Source organism: Dasypus novemcinctus, chromosome 3 (assembly GCF_030445035.2).
Source record: "Dasypus novemcinctus isolate mDasNov1 chromosome 3, mDasNov1.1.hap2, whole genome shotgun sequence".
NCBI lineage: Eukaryota > Metazoa > Chordata > Mammalia > Cingulata > Dasypodidae > Dasypus > Dasypus novemcinctus.
The window spans coordinates 124,838,014-124,858,887 of NC_080675.1; the positions used below are offsets into that span (position 1 = coordinate 124,838,014).

A 20,874-nucleotide genomic window follows, 5' to 3' on the forward strand; every position below is an offset into this window, starting at 1 on the left:
ATCTCTTAAAGATGTTATTTTTAGTTAAGATATGGCCCACCTAAATTAGGGTGTGCCTTAATCTGGATTTCTTGAGTCCTTTATAAGCAGAAAATATTAAGACATAGTAGGACGGGAAGCAGAAGCTAGAAGTCAATGGAAACTGAAAGAGAAAGGAGAGGTCATAGCCATGTGATAGGAAAGCCAAGGAATCCAAGGATTGCTGGCCAGCTGGAATGCTACTGACTCCAGGAGAAAGTAAGCTTTCTAGCCTCTGAAACCATGAGCCCAAAAATTCCTGCTTTTAAGCTAACCTATGTGTGGTATTTGACATAGTAGCCTTGAAAGCTAAGACATTACCTAAGACAGTACCTAAGCAAATAACAGCTATTGTAAGACAAAACTAGGGAAGTGGACTTGGCCCAATGAATAGTGCGTCCGCCTACCACATGGGAGGTCCACAGTTCAAAACCTGGGCCTCCTTGACCTGTGTGGAGCTGGCCCATGAGCAGTGCTGATGCACGCAGGGAGTACCATGCCACACAGGGGTGTCCCCGAGTAGGGGAGCCCACGTGCAAGGAGTGCACCTGTAAGGAGAGCTGCCCAGAGCGAAGGAAAGCGTAGCCTGCCCAAGAATGGCGCTGTGCACACGAAGAGCTAACACAACAAGATGACCCAACAAAAAGAAACACAGATTCCTAGTGGTGCTGATAAGGACAGAAGCGGTCACAGAAGAACACACAGCGAATGGACACAGAGAGCAGACAACTGGGGGGGAGGGGAGGGGAAGGGGAGAGAAATAATCTTAAAAAAAAAAGACAAAACTATGTGGCTAGCAAACTACCATTATTGCAATTACAAATCAAAAATACTGTATTTACCATGGAAAAAATTGTCTGAGTAAAGATCTGAATTTGTTTTTAAAAACAAATGAACATTTCTGTTGCTCTGGTACTTTCAGAAACTTCCCTAATTTAAGATTTTGTATTAATGAAGAAATAAGAATACTTGGTAAAGAATTTTAGGCTGTAAATGTGTTTAAAGAATTTTGGCCTTTGAGGAATGGGGAAAACATTTTGTTCCTAATTGCTTAAATTAGTTCTTTTAATTAATGTGTACAAGAATAACCTAGCAAATATTTTAATCAGAGATAAAGAAAAACTATTAATAAAATAAACATCAATCCAATTGCCTTCCAATAAATTTAAATTCTGAATTATGGGATTAAATTAGTGTCAGTTTCTTTTGTTTTTCTGCCTAATATTAGTCAGGGTTCTCTAGAGAAACAGAAGTAACAGGATACATATGTATATATATGTGTATGTATGTAAAAATTTTAAAACTTATGTAGGAATTGGCTTACTTGGGGACTGGCAATTTCAAATACCATAGGGCAGATCACAAGTTGGGAACTCTGAGGAATGTTCTGATGAATTCCCCAGGAGAAGCTGGCTGGCTCAAATAAGATAGATGTTTTCCTTCTGACTCTCCCTTTAAGGGCTTCAGTTGATTGGATGAGACTTTTCCCATGGCTGAAGATTAACTCTTTTGATGACTGTAGATGTAATTAACCATAGATGCAATCAACTGACTAATGATTTAAGTCCATGAAATGGGGGGGAAACGGACTTGGCCCAGTGGTTAGAGCATCCGTCTACCACATGGGAGGTCCGCAATTCAAACCCCGGGCCTCTTTGACCTGTGTGCAGCTGGCCCATGCTCAGTGCTGATGCGTGCAAGGAGTGCCGCGCCACGCAGGGGTGTCCCCCGTGTAGGGGAGCCCCACGTGCAAGGAGTGCGCCCCGTAAGGAGAGCCACCCAGCGCGAAACAAAGTGCAGCCTGCCCAGGAATGGCGCTGCACACACGGAGAGCTGACACAACAAGATGACACAACAAAAAGAAACACAGATTCCCGTGCCACTGACAACAACAGAAGCGGACAAAGAAACAAGACACAGCAAATAGACACAAAGAATAGACAACCGGGGTCGGGGGGAGGGGAGAGAAATAAATAAATCTTGAAAAAAAAAAAAGAATCCATGAAATACCCTCACAGTAACCATCAGGCCAGTGCTTGCTTGATCAAAAACTGGAAACTATAACCTAGCCAAGTTGGCACATGAACTTAACCATCACAATGGGTTTTATATTTGACTGCCAAACACACATTATGAAACATTTCCATACTTGTCTATTCAATAATAAGACTAATATTAGGACAAGTTCCCATCACTAATCAAGAACTTATTTTATCTCAATTATTTCCCAAATCAAAATTCATAATTTTCAACTTTACCATTCTATTTAGAAATGAGGATGAAGTCCCATATATTCAGGTAATCTCCATACACAGTAGAAGCACTTGGTTAATTATGCCATCCTGCTATTCTGGTGGCATGGTGATAAACAGCTTTTGACAATAAAATGATAGAGATTATGGTTGGGACACTAGCTTTAATATGTCACTCTCTGCCCTCCTCAATTTACTTAAAAGTAAATATTTAGCAAAAGTGATTATGAGAGGAGGCATTCAGATTAAACTCAGGTCCAGAAACTGGGAAGATGGTTGCTGAGGGCCTGTGAGGTGAAAAACAAGAGTACCCATTGGCTGCTGCTGAGATAAAAGGCTTAAAGGAACCTTTAGCCTTAACAATAATGCTTGGTTATTTTACAAAGAGAATGCCTTCAAGTATTACTTGTTCAAATTAAAAATTTAATCAAAAGATATAGACTCATATATGTAATTTTCCAATATTAATAATAAAATAATCAGTATTCTGCAGCTAGCTTCCTGTCCTTTTACACACATTCCTCAGGCTACATATTTATTACATTTTGGTAACATTGTCCCTGACTTAGAGTTGGCTAACCATAAATATCTGTTAAATGAATGAACTAGGACAGGGTTTCTTAACAAAGGTTCCGGTGAGCTTGAATTGAAATTCAAAACATTATTCTTGTGGGAATATTTTGGTACAGGTTTGATATATTTTTTAAATAATACGCAGTACAGTTTGGCTTAGTAAGGGGTCCATGGTTTTCACCTGACTGGCAAAGGGGTCCATGGAACAAAAAAGGTTAAGAACCCCGGAACTAGGAGGTATTATGGCAAAGGTGTCAACTGTACAGAGCTTTGGAGTCAGGCTATCAAATGAAGCCTGATGCTCCTATTTCTTATCTTGGGAAGATCCTTAACTCCCTTAGTATCACTTACTGAATCTGAAAAGTGGGAATAAGAAACTGACCCACTGCAAGAGGTGGTAGGATAACTGTATGAACAAATGCATTAAAGCTTCTAGCATAGCACCTGGCATATGCTGCCCCTAATATAGTCTGTTTCAGATCGAACCATATTGTAGGAGGCTCCTAGTATGATTTGTCCTATTTTATCAATTCTAAGATGTGCGTTTTTTTCAGTTAACATCTCTGAAATCAGGATGAGTCTTAAAATCAACAGGTTGACATGAATTAACTGGCAGAGTTTTTTGTTTTTTGTTTTGGTGGCTCATAAAACAATGGTGCTGCTTATAGCTGAAGGCATTCTAGATTTGATGAAATATAGTATTTTAGGTCCTGAGCTAGAGTCATCCTACAGTCAAAGTTACCAGGCAGCTCTGAGTCAGTATTGCATGGGAAGAAAGACAGTGATCAAACATTCGTAAAATATAAACCCAATACTATCCTACGGTCTTCTTTGGTATTCCATTTATATGACCTATGGACTTTTGATATATTATCATCAATACAACAATCATGAAAAAAAATTCCAACAACCTATTCAGTGCAAAATCTCATCCATTAACATAACAATTTATTCTTGCTTAACCTCTTTATCATACCATACGAAGTAGGGAGGATATATTCATAGCTTGGAGAACCCAAATGAGATCATATGTGAGGAAATAAGGTCTGTTCCCACATTGAAAGAGTTAAACTCCCTGAAGTATTAGTTATCTGACGAGTTTTGCCAAAGAAAGAGAAATTTGAAAACCTGACCCAGTGTATAACTCTTTCAGAACAGGTCCATTTCTTTCAGAACCCTCTGTTTTACCTGTAGTCCCAGAAGTGTAAATGTATAAGGCAGGAGTAGAAAAAGTGACTTCAGACCTCCACGACTCTGGGATAGGTTCAGTTGACACTTCATCCACTTTGTCCAGGAAGGAGTCAACCCCCTCTGTGTTAGACGTTCTGCTCACATAATAGATGGACACATTGTCTTTTTTCAGGCTTGGCAGCACCTCTTCAACAGCTGCTTGTAGTTCTTAATTGAATAACAACAAAGCCAAACAAATTAAATTGGTCAATTATAGTTCCCTTAATGTAATAAGGTTTATGGTAAATTTGCTTTTAGCATAATTTTTGTTAAATGTGTGCACATAACAAGTGACACTTACCATTATGCATTTTTAACACAGAATTTGTTACATTTGAAAAATATCACCAAGTTCCAATTTTTGAGGGAAGGTTGGCTTTTGATGGTTTTTAAGCATAGCAGGAGGCTGGTCGAAGGTTGTACTTCATATAACATGTGCAAAGAAATGGACACATGTATAAAACCCAAGAAACACAAGTGTACAACAAATGCATAATTCAGAATACTCCAGAGATGAATTTAGCTCTTCCTAATATGTGCTCCGCAGGACCAGTGATGGAAAAAAGAAAGTTTTAAGGAAGCAAAAGGGAAATGTAAAGAAGGGAGATGTGGTAACTAACAAAGATGATAGAAATTGACAATTATTTTTTTACACATCAGTAACAAGTATTCCACAAGGAAGGTTCATCTGACCTCAGAAATAAAGCACTAAATTTCATAAGCACATTCTATGATCTGAGAAAGAAAAGAACTCAATTTAGAGCACTGGTTCTCAGAATGTGGATCATAAGACAGTGGCAGATTGTTAAAATCTTTTAAGTTGGCCAATATTTTAGAAATTAAAAGAGAACTGAATAGAAAATTTTGAACCACATTATACATAGTAAGAGATAAGTATTGTTTTGTAAAACTTTTTTTTCAGTTATGTGGATGCTGGCATACATTACCACACAAAAATATATTTCTTACTCATGGTGAAGGTAAAGCATTTTTACAGGCACTGATTCCGATAATTAATATACAATCCAAATTTCATGCTTCCATGAGATTTTTTGCATCCTTAAACCATAAGAAGAGTCTGCATTTAAGTTTGAGTTGTAGTAACTGAAGTGAATATACTATTGTTAATGGGAAGGTGATTCAATATCTCAGGGAATTACATTGGGAACACTATAATTTATTCATTTTATATGCTTTTTTTTTTTTTAAAGATTTATTTATTTATTTTTCTCCCCTTCCCCCGCCACCCCGGTTGTCTGTTCTCTGTGTCTATTTGCTGCGTCTTCTTTGTCCGCTTCTGTTATTGTCAGAGGCACAGGAATCTGCTTTTCTTTCTTTTGCGTCATCTTGTTGTGTCAACTCACCGTGTGGGAGGCACCGTTCCTGGGCAGGCTGCACTTTCTGTCGCGCTGGGCGGCTCTCCTTATGGGGCCCCTTGCATGTGGGGCCTCCTACGCGAGGGACACCCCTTCGTGGCACAGCACTCCTCATGCGCATCAGCATTGTGCATGGGCCAGTTCCACACGGGTCAAGGAGGCCCGGGGGTTTGAACCGCGGGCCTCCCATGTGGTAGACGGACGCCCTAACCACTGCGCCAAGTGCGCCGCCTATGCTTTGTTTTTCAGATGTTTATGTATGATGTCTCCATTAAGGTAAGAAATATCACCAGGATATATACATTTTAAAACATCTAAAACATTTTAACCAAAGTATTCATGCACATGGTAAAAAAATAAAACACCACACACACAAGTGTTTATAATGAAAATCAGTAGCCCTTTATCCCACCCCTCCTCATAACTAAATCTGCTACCTAGAGCCAACCACTTTCAATTTTTTAAAAGTTGTTTCTTCTGGCAATCACTTTTTTATTACCAAATAATGTGCTTTTCCTGCTACTGGCAATTTTTAAAACCTTTTTATTTTGGACTTAAAGGATAGTTACAAAAATAATACAAATCCCATTCAGAGAACACCTACATATCCCTACCCCCCAGATTAAGTAGATACAACAATTTAATATTTCGCTATTTTTGCCCTTCCTTCCTTCCTCCCTTACTCCTTCTCCCTTCCTTCCTTTTCTTCCTCTTCATCCATCTACCCATCCATCTTCTGAACACCTGATACATCATGCCCTTTTAACACTTCATATGCCATGTACATTTCCTAGGAACAAAGATATTCACTTATGTAACCACCTTAGGTGCAGTTAACAAATTCAAGAAATTTAACATTGATAAAAACCTTAGGGAAACGGACTTTGGCCCAGTGGTTAGGGCGTCCGTCTACCATATGGGAGGTCCGCGGTTCAAACCCCAGGCCTCCTTGACCCGTGTGGAGCTGGCCATGCGCAGTGCTGATGCGCGCAAGGAGTGCCGTGCCACGCAAGGGTGTCCCCCGCGTAGGGAAGCCCCATGCGCAAGGAGTGCGCCCGTGAGGAAAGCCGCCCAGCGTGAAAAGAAAGTGCAGCCTGCCCAGGAATGGCGCCGCCCACACTTCCCGTGCCGCTGACGACAACAGAAGCGGACAAAGAAACAAGACGCAGCAAATAGACACCAAGAACAGACAACCAGGGGAGGGGGGGAATTAAATAAATAAATAAATCTTTAAAAAAAAAAAAAAAAACCTTAGCCATATTCCAATGTTTTCATATACCCCAATAATGTCCCTTTGACCTTTTTGCCTCCCTTGCTAGCTCCCATCCAGGATTATGTATTGCATTTAATTGTCATCATTTTTTCAGTTGCTTTTTTTTTCCCCAATTGTGGGAACATATATAAAACATAAAGTTTCCCATCTCAAGCACTCCCAAACATCTCATTCGATAGGATTAATCACAAATATTTGGTACCTTCTCCACCTTCCATATTAAAGGTTTCTCACCTCCTCAACAGAAACTCTACATTTATTTGGATTTGACTCCGCATTGCCCATGCTCCCATCCCTGGTCATTTGTACTCTATTTTCTGTCTCCGTAAAATTTGCATATTCTCTATTTTCTTTCTGATCACTATGGGGCTTGTTTTAACATCCTGCCTATGTAACAATCTCGTTCGCTTCGATACCAACTTAGCTTCAATCGTGTACACAAACTGTTCCTGTAGCCCTTCCTAACACCTTGTAATAGTGACGTACATTTGTTCTCATTCATAGAAAGAACATCATCGTCTTTCTACTATTAACCACGATCCTCATCCACCACTGAGTTCACTCTCCCACCGCTTTTAAGTAGCCTTTTGCTGGATTTGGTGCTTGCCCTGTTACTGCAGCCCTTTAGCTGTTTCCTGGAGCTTTGACTAAGATGTTCAAGTTCTTGTTGGTTGCTCAAAGCTCCTGTTGGGAAACAGAGGCCCGAAGCATCTCACTTTGCCTTCTTGATGGGGTGGGGTCCACCCTTGGCCTATAAATTTTGATTCCCCACCCCCTACTTTACCTCTGAGCACCTCCACCTTAACTTTACTTTTACATTTTCTGGATTTATAGTATTAATATCTCTTCTGAGACTGATACTTTTAAAAAAATTTATTTTGCTTATTTTTCCCCCTCCCCCTTCCCCCTGCTGTTTTTGCTGTCTGTGTCCATCTGCTTTGTGATCTTATGTATCTGTTTCTCTGTTTGTCTTCTCATTTTTAATCCTCTAGGATTCACTGGGATTCAACCCTAGGGACCTGTGATGTGGAGAGAGGTTCCCGGTCAGCTGTGCCACCTCAGTTCCTGCTGCGCTTCACCTTGATTCTCCCTTGCATCTCCTTTTGCTGCATCATCATCTTGCTGTGTGACCCACTTGCGCAGGCACTGGCTTGCCACTTGGGCACTGGCTTACCATGTAGGGAGTCGTGCGGGCACTCAGCTCACCATGCAGGCACATGGCTTTCCGTGTGGGCACTTGGCTTGCCACGTGGGCACTTGCATGGGCACTCAGCTTGCTGTGCGGGCACTTGGCTTGCCATGCAGGCACTTGGCTCACCTTATGGGCTCAGGCTAACCACGCAGGCACGTTTTCTCTTCTTTTTTACCAGGAGGCCCCAGGGATTGAATCCAGGTCCTCCCATATGGCAGGCAGAAGCCCTCACCAGCCACACCTCCCTGAGACCATGATTTTTCATCTTTCTAGTTTTGTCTGTGGGTTGTCTCTAGAAGCTGAAAACCAATAATCAGGACTGATATCATTATGACTATGTAAACATTATTCCCTGCAGCGGCAAGAAACCTATTATAATATTTCCATTCTTGAACAGTTTTTCCTTGGAGTGTCTAGTTGGCTTTCTTCAATGTACTATTTGCATCAACTCTTTTTCAACCCCCATCAGTTCAGGGTCTTCTTCATCTTTTTCTGACCCCAAGAACCTCTATTTTTTTTCTCCTTGACTCTCGTATTATGGCCTGGCTGCTCTCTCGGCTTTCTGTGCTTCTGATCATTTACCCAAAAATATTACTGTTTTAAAAAGTCTAAGTGACACACCACCTTGGGTTTAAGTCCTCCTTACCTCTTACCTGGATTACTGCAATAGCCTCCTGGCCTCCTTGCCTCTACTCTTGCTCTACTTAGAATTTATCAGCTTGCCTATTGCCAAGCTACTCATCCTTGGGATAGATCCACTCTCCTTCTGCAGCATGTGAGGGCCTTTACAATCTAACCCTGCTGACCTTTCTGATGTCATCTCCTAATCTTCTCTCTCTTGCCCCTTTTCCACTGCCATACTTAACTATCTGAAGTCCCTGAATGTACCACATCTCATTGCCTTTGTCCAGATGGATTCATCTGGGGGGAATGCCCTTCCACCCTGTTTACCTGGAAAACTCTTGCTCATCCTTCAAAATTCAGCTTTCTATTCTGTTGCCTTCCCTCCCCCTGCAAAGCCAGATGCTCCCTTCTTGGACTCCTCTAGGAACCTGCACATACTTCCTTCAGGGTATATATTACATAGTGTGACAATGATTCAATTCTTTTTCTCCTTTACTCTAACAGTGAAATCATTGAGATTAAAGGATAACTTAACCGTCTTTGCATCTCCAACTCTAAATAAATGCTCAGTACTTGTTTATAATTGGAAGTATGCAGACACCATTGTCTCTGTTAATGTGGAAGAGGCAAAGGAATAAGCTAGAGATGATGATTTAAAAGATTCAGATTTTACAATACTGTGGAATTGAAAAATTTCTAATAAAATATAATGTACAAAAATGTATATAAAATGTACAAGGAAATACTTTCCATGATACGGGGATGCCTTTCATACCAGTAAAGGCTCACAGAGATAAACTGAAAAGCAACTACTATTATAGGTTTAAGAAATCTCTCTTCCTCCTTTCCTCTCTCACTCCCTTCTTATCTTCCTTCTTCCATACAAACATTTATTCAACACTTATTAAAAAGGTGCTTACTGGGAAGAAGATGTGGCTCAAGTGATAGGGCCTTCACCTACCATATGGGAGGGTCCTGGTTCGATCCCTGGGGCCTCCTAGTGAAAAAGAAGAGGAGAAAGCGTGCTTGCATGGAGAGCCAGTGCTGCACGGTGAACTGAGTGCCCATGTGGGTGCCTGTGTGGCAAGCACAGTGCTCACATGAGTGCTGTGTGGGAGCCAGTGACCGTGTGGTGAGCCAAGTCCCCACACAAGTGAGTCATGCAGCAAGATGATGACGCAACAAAAGAGACATGAAGGGAAGAGTCAAGGTGAAGTGCAGCAGAGACCAGGAACTGAGGTGGCACAATTGATAGTGAACCTCTTTCCACATCAGAGGGCCCCAAGGTTGAATCTCAGTGAATCCTAGAGGAGAAAGACAAGAAGAGAAGACAAAAAGAGAAATAGATACAGAAGATTACACATTGAATGGACACAGACAGCAGGGTGGAAGGAGGGGGGAATTAAATAATCTTTTTTTTTTTTTAAAAGGTGCTTACTATGTGCCAGGCATGGTTCTAGGCACTTGATACAATAGAGAGCAAAACAGACACTGACCCTGTTCTCATAGAGCCTAGGTCTAATGGGGATAAACAATGGATTAAAATAAAATGTCAAAGGTGTCATAACAGGGTAAGGTGAAGGTATTTTAGGACTGTATGGGAGCAGGATGAAGACAACAGAGGGAAATGATGGATTTAAAGGGGATTTAGTTGTTTTTTTCCTGTATTTTTTTGTTGTTTTGTTTTTTCTCTATTTTTTTTAAAAGTTACATTAAAAAAATATGAGGTCATATACCCTCCACCCCACTCCTCCCACATCAACCACCTTTTTCATCATCATGGGACATTCATTGCATTTGGTGAATACATTTTGGAGCACTGCTGCACCACATGGATAATGGTTTACATTGCAGTTTACACTCTCCCCCAGTCCACCCAGTGGGCAATGGCAGGACATACAATGTCCAGTAACTGTCCCTGCAGTACCAGCCAGGACAACTCCAAGTCCTGAAAACGCCCCCATATCATATCTCTTCTTCCCTCTCCCTACCCTCAGCAGCTACTGTGGCTACTTTCTCCACATCAATGCTACAACTTCTTCCATTACTAATCACAATAGTTCCATAGTAGAATATTAGTAAGTCCACTCTACACCATACTCTATTCCTCCATCCTAGGGACCCTGGGATGGTTATGTCCAATCCACCTCTATATCGAGAGGGGGCTTAGATTCTACATGGATGATGGATGCAATTCTTCTGCTTGCAGTTGTAGGCACTCTTGGTTTCCTGGTGTGGTGGTTGACCTTCTTCTCCTCCCTGTTCACCGTCTAGGGTAAGTCCAATAATCCCGAGGATAGGAGTTGCAAGTCTGCTGAGGCTCAGGGCCTGGCTGTCACATGGACAGTCCAGGGATACAGGTCTCCTGAGTATATACCAACCACAGTTCTGGTAAGAGCAACAGAAGAGGCATGTGTGGAAAGGTCATATCTGAGTCCAACTCCATCCCACTCAGGAACACAAACTCCAAAATAGGGCCAACTGACATGGTACTGAACTCCAGAGCCATCTGCCATGACCATAGAACCAGTGGGTCTCTGTAGCCCTCAGGAGAACCAGTACCAGGGTTTGTATCTACTTTGGCAGTCTCTGGGACCCTGCTGAGGTGTGCATAAGCGTGACCCCTCTGATGACCTCCCGGCTCTTTTTTGGAGACTCATAGCCATATAAACTCATTTGTCCTTTCCATTTCCCCCTTTTATTCAAGGTCAAAAAGCAGTTTTTAACACCTGATATTACATGTAGCTGAGATATTCTGCTGGTTTGAGTTGACCCTTTTATTCAAGGTCTTTTTCTAGTTACATCCTCAGCTGGTGCTTGGTAGTAATCCCTTGGTGCCAGAAAGGCTCATCCACGGGAGTCATGTCCCATGCTGGGGGGAATGTAATGCATTTACATGCTGAGTTTGGCTTAGAGAGTGGCCACACTTGAGCAACATGGAGGCTCTCAGGAGGTAACTCTTAGGCATCCTGCAGCTCTAGGCCTAGTTCATATTTCAGGTGCAGAGGCTCATAAGCATAGTCATCAATATCAAGGCCTCATTGCTGGACCATCCTTCTTTATTGGTCTCTGCCATTGCATTTGGGGGATTCTTCCTGTTCCATTAGGGAATGTGATAGAGTTTCTCTGGCTAGGAACTCAGCACTGCCTCAGTTGTCATTTTCAACTGTAACCACTACGAAAATACCAAACATTTTTATGTACTCTGTATACATGCCCTGAAGAACTTCCTCCCCATCATGTGTCCCCCCATCAATAACACCCACACCAGTGTTCCTCCCCTGCCATAGTTGAACCTCTCTGTGGTCTGAAACTTCTTCAAAAATGAAGCCTAATATATTACCAGGTTCCAATAAGAGTAAAATGGAATATAGTGATGGGCTTAAAGGTTAGGTAGAGAATAATACCAATTTAGAAAAATTAAATACAGTAAAAATAAATTGGGGTATCAAAAAATGAAAGTTTTGTTTTTGATGTTTTGCCTTTCATCACTGCAATATTTTTCCTGTATTCTTAAAAAAGGAAAATGTACTCAGGTATTAGTAGGTATATAAAGTTATTAACAGTAACAATAAAAAGAACTGTAACTAAGCAGGTGTCCTGCTTGACCACATGCAAGCAACTCAACACCAGGTGTCTTCTACTTGATTTATTTATGTTCCCTGCTGGCTCTCTGCAGGCTTATAATTTGTGATCCATGGCCTTCTACAGAAGTCATTTCATAAGGGAAGGCCCCTGCCTCTGTCCAACACAATTTCTATCTCCTCTGGGCTGTTAATAGAGATCTGATCACTTGGGCATTGACTTGAGGCTGCTCCAGTGGCTTGCTGACCCTATTAAGACTTCCTTTAAACTAAGGATGCTGATATAAAAACTGAAATTTGAAAGAAAATTCTGAATGTGAAGGAAACCTCTCGACTATCAGATGTTTACTGTACTTTCTTTCTTAGAACTTTTATAAATATGATTGGGCCTACAGGTTTCTCCTTCACACATGGATTACTATCATTATTGTAATTCTTACTGTAAATTCGGCTCACCTAAAATAAGAGTGGCAGTCAACCAGGTCATATAAACGAAAGTAATTCTACCAGTCACAGGTTGTGTTCCGTGGGACTTTGAGACTCTGAGAGTTGTGTGTAGGACTGTTCTTGGGGATGATACCTGTGAGGGAAGAAGGGAAGCAGAACTGGATCAAGAGAGAAGTTAAGGGAAGCAGATTTGGCTCAACTGACGAAGCAGCTGCTTACCATATGGGAGGTCCAGAGTTCAACCCAGGGCCTCCTGACCTGTGTGGTGAGCTGGCGCATAGGCAGTGCTGATGCACGCAAGGAGTGCCATGCCACACAGGGGTGACCCCTGCTTAGGGGAGCCCCACACGCAAGGAGTGCACCCTGCAAGGAGAGCCGTCTTGTGAGAAAAAAGTTCAGCCTGCCCAGGAGTGGCGCCACACACACGGAGAGCTGATGCAGCAAGAGGACACAACAAAAAGAGACACAGGCTCCGTGTGTGTGGCGCCACTCCTGGGCAGGCTGGACTTTCTTTCGTGCTGGGCGTCTCTCCTTACGGGGCGCACTCCTAGCGCGTGGGGCTCCCCTACGCGGGGGACACCCCTGCATGGCACGGCACTCCTTGCACATATCAGCACTGCGCATGGGCCAGCTAGCTCCGCTCAGGTCAGAAGGCCCTGCGTTTTAACCCTGGACCTCCCATGTGAAGAAGCAGCACAAGAAGCACAAACACAAAGGCAAACAAAAGAATAAAAAATCAGAGAATAGTAGTAGTTCGGAGAGTACCGAAAGCAGTGAAAGCCAGAGTGATGCAGAAGGGCCCAGAGACATGTCACCCCAGGAGCTGCTGAGATGCTGAAATGTCTCCCGGGGAAGAGGCAGTAATTCTACCCTGGCCTGTCCCAATACTAAGTCTCCTCCATGATGGAAGAACATTGATTGTTCAGTTAATACATTGCACAGATTGTATTTATATGTAAATTTGTTTTGTAAAATAACTTTTAAAACCTTGGCATTTCACAAGCTGCTCTGGAAAGGTTGCAGAAATTGATTCCTATTTTTAACTTCAGTTAGTGGCGAGGAAAAATTCAAACTGTACAGTTAAAGTGCAATTTTTTCTATTAAAAAAAAAAAGACACAGATTCCCGATGCCCCTGACAAGAATGCAAGTGGACACAGATGGACACACGGTGAATGGACACAGAGAGCAGACAACAGGGGAGGTGGGGATGGTGGGTGGGGAAGGGGAGAGAAATAAATAAAAATAAATAAATCTTAAAAAAAAAAAAGAGAAGTTGAACTGCAGTGTAATCACAACATTAGCCTCCTCCAGCTGATCCTCTGATCTTATGGGAACTCCCGAGGTGGAATAGCCCTTTAGGGTTGTACCAAATGAAGGCCAGTGGGCTTTGCCTTTGTGCCCCGACATCAACCAGTCCCTGGATGCAGGTTGTGGGTGGTGGTGCTTGACCCTGGGCAAAGCAGCTCTCTTCAGCAAAGGGCAAATCCTGGAAAGGGTCTCAGCTGACAGCTGTCAGCTGCCAACCCTCCCAGCAGCTAGCTAGGACTGCCTCAGTCCTGAAGAGGGGATCTGGGTGGGGCATCACATCAACCACTACACCCCTCATCCCTATGAATAACAAAGATCAAAACAGGCATATGTATAGAGCAGTTTGTATAGAGTTCTACATACAAATTTAATGTAACTTTCACAAGCCTGTGATGTAAATACTAATCACTTTGTTTCTACAAATGATGAAGGAAGCCAGGTGAGGTTAAGAGACTTGCTGTACATGCTGGTGCAGAGATTTGTATTCAGGTCTCCTCACTCTTAGATTAGACCACTTTTTCACCATCTTTGGGGGGAAAAGTGCATGTGTGGAAATTATGTGAGCAAATATGGTAGTTGAACATTAACTCTAGAATTTGTACTTTGTTCAGAAAACTTGGTGAAGTGTTTTTAAAAAATGTGTTAAAGCATATCAAATTGCCACACTTGTCTGGGCAACACTCTTGTTGTTGGGCTGTAGATCCCTTAATTTTGGATATATAGCCTCTATTATTTTAATTATACTACAATAATTTTATCTGTTTAATTTTAAATGCCAATAGCTGAATACAATTAGGCTTTAATATTTTGTAAGTATTTAAACTTCAAAAGTTTTAAAGCCCTGCATGAAATTGTACTAGAGCAGCTCTTATCAATCTACTGTAACCTATTTGCTGATGGCTAGCATTTCTAACATTCTTTTACATGCACTTCCCCAAATAAGAAGGTTTTATTGAAAGTGGAGCCATTTGATAGTGAATGGGTGATAGAGAACCTGAGGGTTGGTGTAATCTCTGCTCTAGAACCGAGGAAAGAAGTGGGTGGGGTGAGGACTGGTATCTTTCAAAGGCTGGCATTACCATGGAGCTTTGCCAGATTCTGTTCCAGTTGTTGGTTCACTGGAGAAGAAACACAAGCATGGAAGTGAAGAACTGGAAAGGTGTTAGATGTTGTCTACAAATAGGAATTTTCTTAATACCTTCCCTAACAGAAATCACCCACATTCTGCATGAAGTCTTCTGGTGATAGGACGGCTCCTGCCACTACTGTATAGTTTTGTTTTTGTTTTTTTTAAGATTTATTTCTCTCCCCTTCCCTCCTGTTGTCTGCTCTCTCTGTCATTGTTGTGTGTCCTTCTATGTCTACTTGCATTATCTGGCAGCACTGGGAAACCGCATCTTTTTTGTTGTGTCATCTTGCTGTGTCAGCTCTCCATGTGTGCAGTGCCATTCCTGGGCAGGCTGCATTTTTCTCATGCAGGGCACACTCCTTGTGCGTGGGGCTCCCCTATGTGGGGGCGCCCCTGCATTGCACGGCACTTTGTGCATGGCAGCATCATGCATGGGCCAGCTTACTACACGAGTCAGGAGGCCCTGGGGATTTAACCCTGGACCCTCCATATGGTAGATGGATGCTCTATCAGTTGAGCCACATCTGCTTCCCTATTGTATAGTTTTAATGTGGCTCCTACCACTGTTGTATAGCTCTGATTGAGTTCTGCCTTCTAATGAGAATAATCTGCCTCCTTTGTAACTTGCCCTATTGGTCCTCTCTCTGGCCTCAGAAACAATATGACATTATTATTTCAAATACCTGAAGACAGCTTTTATTTCTCTTCATATTTTCTCACAGTGAACTGCATTGAGTGGGGCTGGGAGACGGAGTAATTGAAGGACACTTTCACAATTTCAGGCCTCATTATCTCACACATAGATTCTCCAACAGCCTCTAAATTTCCCTCTAATTTGCTTTCCAGAAAGATCCTTCTAAAAGTCTTCTGCCTGCTTGAAATACTCCAGTACTTTCAGTACTTTCCCCTGCCCTCAGAGCTCCTCCACAAGGCTCACCAGCCCAATGTGATCTCAGCTCTTGACCTCTATGTTCTAGCCAGCCTGAATTACTGTCTCTCACTAGTTGAATATAATTGGCTTCCGAGTTAGGATGACAGGAGTTTGGATAGCGAGGATCACTAGTACTTTCAGTTTTCCTTGAACATACCATCCTAACTCTTTGGGCTTTGCAGGTGCTACTTGTTCCCTCTGCACCTAAATACGTTTCCGTAGTGAAATCTGCAGCTAAGATATCTCCCTGACCCTTCTTCTGGGTGAGGTTTCATGCCTTTGAGCCCCTCCAGCACTAATTCTTCCCCTATGAAGCCCTGCTCCTGCTGTAATTGCTTACTCACTTGTCTGAAAATCCCACCATCCTGAAGATGCTTGAGTGCAGGGACTGGGTAGCAGAGGTGGACTACATGCTGTTGGTCACCACACGTTTATTGACAGAGGGTGTGATCTGGGAGATTCAGGGTAGTACTGAAGAAAGAGCCCTGAATTAGAGTTCAGGAGACTGGGACCCAGGCTTTACCCTTCACTCTCTGCATGAGATGGGACAAATCACGTAAACTTTCCAGGCTGTGGTTACTTTCTCTCTGTAAAATCAGAGGGTTGGGATTTCTTGATGATCTCTTCAGATCTAATATGGTGTCTTGCTTTGCTAAAAGGCTGTTGATGCAAAGTACCAGAAATGGGTTGGCTTTGATTAAGGGGATTTATTTGGGGTAAAAGCTTATAGTTCCAAGGCTGTGAAAAGTCCAAATTGTGGCAACATGAGAGCTGCTTTCTCACTGACTTCAGCTACTGTTCATTCTGTTGTCCCGGCACATGGCAAAACAAGATGGCCACCAATCTTTACTGCAGTCTCAGTCTTCCCCTTTGGGCTCACCGTCTCCTCTTGAGCTGTTCCCTGTGCCCAGCCTCTTTGGGGCATTGTGCTTAAGAAATTCGCTAGTCCTCTCTCACATGAAAGGATAGGATATGGCAGCTTCTTTTTTTCTGCATCTGTGTGTCTTTCTCTCTGTTTTTATCAGACCCAGGAAAAAGGTGGAAACTTGACCTGAGTTATGCCTCACTGATGCAGTTCAATCAAAAGCCCTAAATTGATTTTATCAAGTAATCCAATCAAAAGTCCTCAACCAAATTTAATGTAATCAAAAGGTATATCCACAGGACTAGATTAGTTTAAAAACCTAATCTCTTTTTGGAATTCACCAAATTCAAACAGTCACACATGGTATTATTAGTTATAACCTCGTTTTATTTGGCAGATATTGGCAAACTTCTAACTGTTGTGTGTGCTTATTTACTTCTAGTAATGCCAAAGCACTTTTGAATATAATAAAATAATATATACCAAACCATAAATAAATCACAACCTTTGAACCTTATCATTTTGCATTTAAATATCTCCTAAGGTGATAAAGATGTTCACGGTGGTATTTTTCTAGAGCAAGAAACTAGAAATGACCTAAATGTCCAACATAAGGAAAATGGTTTAATAATGGTACCGTAAAATAATAGGTTTACATGAAGCCATTAAAATGATTATAAAGAATATGTAGGTAAGACTAGGGGAGGAGGCAAGATGGCGGCTGAGTGAACTTCCCGGTTACTAGCTCCTGGAGGGAATCGGCTGGGAGGCCTCGGAGACTCCTTGGGACCGGGCTGTTTCGGGATTTTTCCTGGTCCCAAGGTGTTTAGACATCGATTTGGAGGGAAGGTAACAGAGAGGATCCATCTGTGAAATATACACGGAGATCCCAGCTACATGTGGAGGATTCCCTCCTTGGGTAGGCAGAGCCGAGGCAGCTAGCACCACGCCGAGCCCCGGCGGGCGGCGGCCAGGGTAGCCTAGCTGGGCCGCGGTGGGCAGCGGGCGGGGGATCCGAGCCACGCCGCGGTGGGCGGCGGGCGGGAGAGCCGAGCCGCGCTGCGCCGCGGCGGGCGGCGGGCAAGGGAGCCGAGCCCAGCCTATCTGGGCCGCGGTGGGCGGCGGGCAGGAGAGCCGAGCCGCGCTGTGCCGCGGCGGGCGGCAGGCAAGGGAGCCGAGCCCAGCCGAGCTGCGGCGGGCGGGAGAGCCGAGCCGTGCTGTGCCGCGGCGGGCGGCGGACAAGGGAGCAGAGCCCAGCCGAGACTAGCCGCGCCGCGGCGGGCGGGGAAGCCGAGCCGGGCCGAGCCCAGCTGAGCCGTGGAGGGCGAGGGGGCCGAGCCCAGCCGAGCTCAGTCGAGCCCAGCTGCGCCGCGGAGGGCGGCGAGCGGGAGAGCCGAGTCGCGCTGCGCCGCGGAGGGTGGCGGGCAGGGAAGCCGAGCCCAGCCGGGCCCAGCTGAGCCCAGCCGACCCGCGGCGGGCGAGGGAGCCGAGCCCAGACGAGCTCTGCCGAGCCCAGCCGCGCCGCGCCAGGCGGAAGAGCCGAGCCGTGCTGCGCCGCGGCGGGCGGCGGGCGGCGGGCGGGAAAGCCGAGCCCAGCCGAGCCCAGCCGAGCCACGATGGGCGGGGGACCCGAGCCCAGCTGAGCCTAGCCAAGCCCAGGCAAGCCCAGCCGAGCCGCGGAGGGCAGGGGACCAGAGCTCAGCCGAGCCCAGCCAAGCCTAGCCAAGCCTGGTGGCGGGGTTTCTGTTCTTTGTTTTTTGTTTTTTTTTGTTTTGTTTTGTTTTTTATTTTATTTTATTTTATTTTTGTTGTTGTTGTTGTTGTTTTTTAATCCTCTCTTTCCTGTCCCCAATATTCTTCTTATACTGTTTTATCTTAACAATACAATAGGTCCTATAGGAAATACCTCACATTTGCTGGGTTTCCTCACCCTCCACTGCCTCATTTTTCTGTGAATAGATTTAGCCTATCTACACTATCCCCTTTCCCCTACAACTTGATATCCTCCACCATCTGCTATCTCTCCTATATTCCATCTCCCTTTCTTTGATCCGCAAAGTATCTAACTCTTAATTTCTAATACCTTTGTTTAGTTTTCCATCTGGTATTCGTCCCTGAAACTATTACCTTTCTTTTCTCTTTCCCTCTCTCACGGAAACAATAGCCTCTTAGTACGTACCACATTCCTCCCATATTCAGTCGTCTACCTCATTATAGGTACTTTCCTACTACTATAACTCTACACAATTTACATGATCTAACCTCCATCCTCCCAGAACTCATATTGTTGCTTTGCTAACATATATCACCAATACTACTTCACACTTTTTCCTCCCTTACACAATTGCCTTTCCCCAGCACTAATACTTTCCTTTAAAGTGAGCTTAACTAGCAATAAGAAATGGGAATAAGAAGAACAAAGTGACAAAGAGAAGATATAACACTTACGCAAAAACAACAGCTAATTAATCTCCAAGACTAGACAAAGAAGCTAAGGAACTGATTAAACCCGTCAAGAAAAAATGTTGACAAGACAGCAACAAAAATCTACAAACCAAACCAGTAATCAGGAAAACATGGCTGAATCCAATCAGGAAGGGGGGCAGGACTTCGCACAAGCAATGAAAGATCTCAGATCATTTATCACCGACAAATTTGATGAAGTAATGAAAGAGGTTAACAGCATGAAGACAACACTTGGAGGGGAAATTGCAGACATGCGCAAAAAAATAACAGATATGATGGAAATGAACACCACAATTCAAGAAATCAAAAATACACTTGCAGCAAATGTCAGCAGACTAGAAGAGGCAGAGCAGAGAATTAGTGATGTGGAAGACAGTGCATTGGAAATCAAACAGATAGTAGAAGTGGTCAATAAAAAGGTAGAAAAAATCCAGATAGGACTTAGGGACCTGAATGATAATGCAAAACGCTCAAACATACGTATTATAGGCATTCCAGAAGGAGAAGAGAAGGGAAAGGGGTCAGAAGGAGTGTTGCAGGAAATAATGAATGAAAACTTCCCAAATCTACTGAAAGAGACAGATGTACATATCCAAGAAGCGCAGCGCACTCCACTGGTCATAAACCCCAACAGGCCCACCCCAAGACATATACTTGTCAAATTATCCAATGCTCAAGACAAAGAAAAAATTCTAAAAGCAGCAAGAGAAAAGAAAACCATCACATACAAGGGAAACTCCATAAGATTAAGTGCTGATTTCTCATCTGAAACGATGGAGGCAAGAAGGCAGTGGTATGATATAGTCAAGGTACTAAAGGAAAAAAATTTCCAGCCAAGAATACTCTATCCAGCTAAACTAGCATTCAAAAATGATGGAGAGTTCAAAATATTCACAGATAAACAGAAACTGAAAGAGTATATCAACAAGAAACCTCCCCTTCAAGAAATTCTTAAGGGAGTTCTGCAGGAAGAAAGGAAAAAACAGGACAGTCAGAGATGGAGGAGAGTGTAAAAGCAACAAGAAAGACAAAAATAGAAGGGGAAAATAAAATAATACAAACAAAATATAACAAACACAAATCCAACCAAAATATGGCTACCATAAATAACTCTCTAAACGTAATAACACTGAATGTCAACGGACTAAACTCACCTATCAAAAGATTCAGACTGGGACACTGGATAAGGAAATACGACCCATCTATATGCTGTCTACAAGAGACACATCTTAGACCCAGAGACTCATGGAGGTTGAAAGTGAATGGCTGGAAAACAATCATACAAGCAAACAACAACCAAAAAAGGGCAGGAATAGCTATATTAATATCAGACAAAATAGACTTTAAATGCGAAACAATTGTGAGAGACAAAGAAGGATACTATATTTTAGTGAAAGGGACAATCTGTCAAGAAGATCGAACAATCATAAATATTTATGCTCCTAACAAGGGCGCCTCTAAATATGTGAGGCAAACGCTGGAAAAACTAAGTGAAAGAATAGATGCATCTACAATTATAGTGGGGGATTTTAATACACCACTATCAAAACTGGACAGAACATCTCAAAAGAGAATCACTGAAGAAACAAAACATTTGAACAGTAT

General features: G+C 43.0%; 1 protein-coding gene across 1 annotated transcript in view; it reads right to left on the bottom strand.

The window, feature by feature from the left end:
• The window catches only part of LOC101435979 (long-chain fatty acid transport protein 2), a 68,330-nt gene that overhangs the window by 33,807 nt on the left and 13,649 nt on the right, over positions 1 to 20,874 (bottom strand). The window contains exon 2 of the mRNA XM_058294213.2: positions 4,032 to 4,241. Coding sequence (XP_058150196.1) covers positions 4,032 to 4,241 — 210 coding nt within the window. The remainder of the gene's footprint in view (positions 1 to 4,031; positions 4,242 to 20,874) is intronic.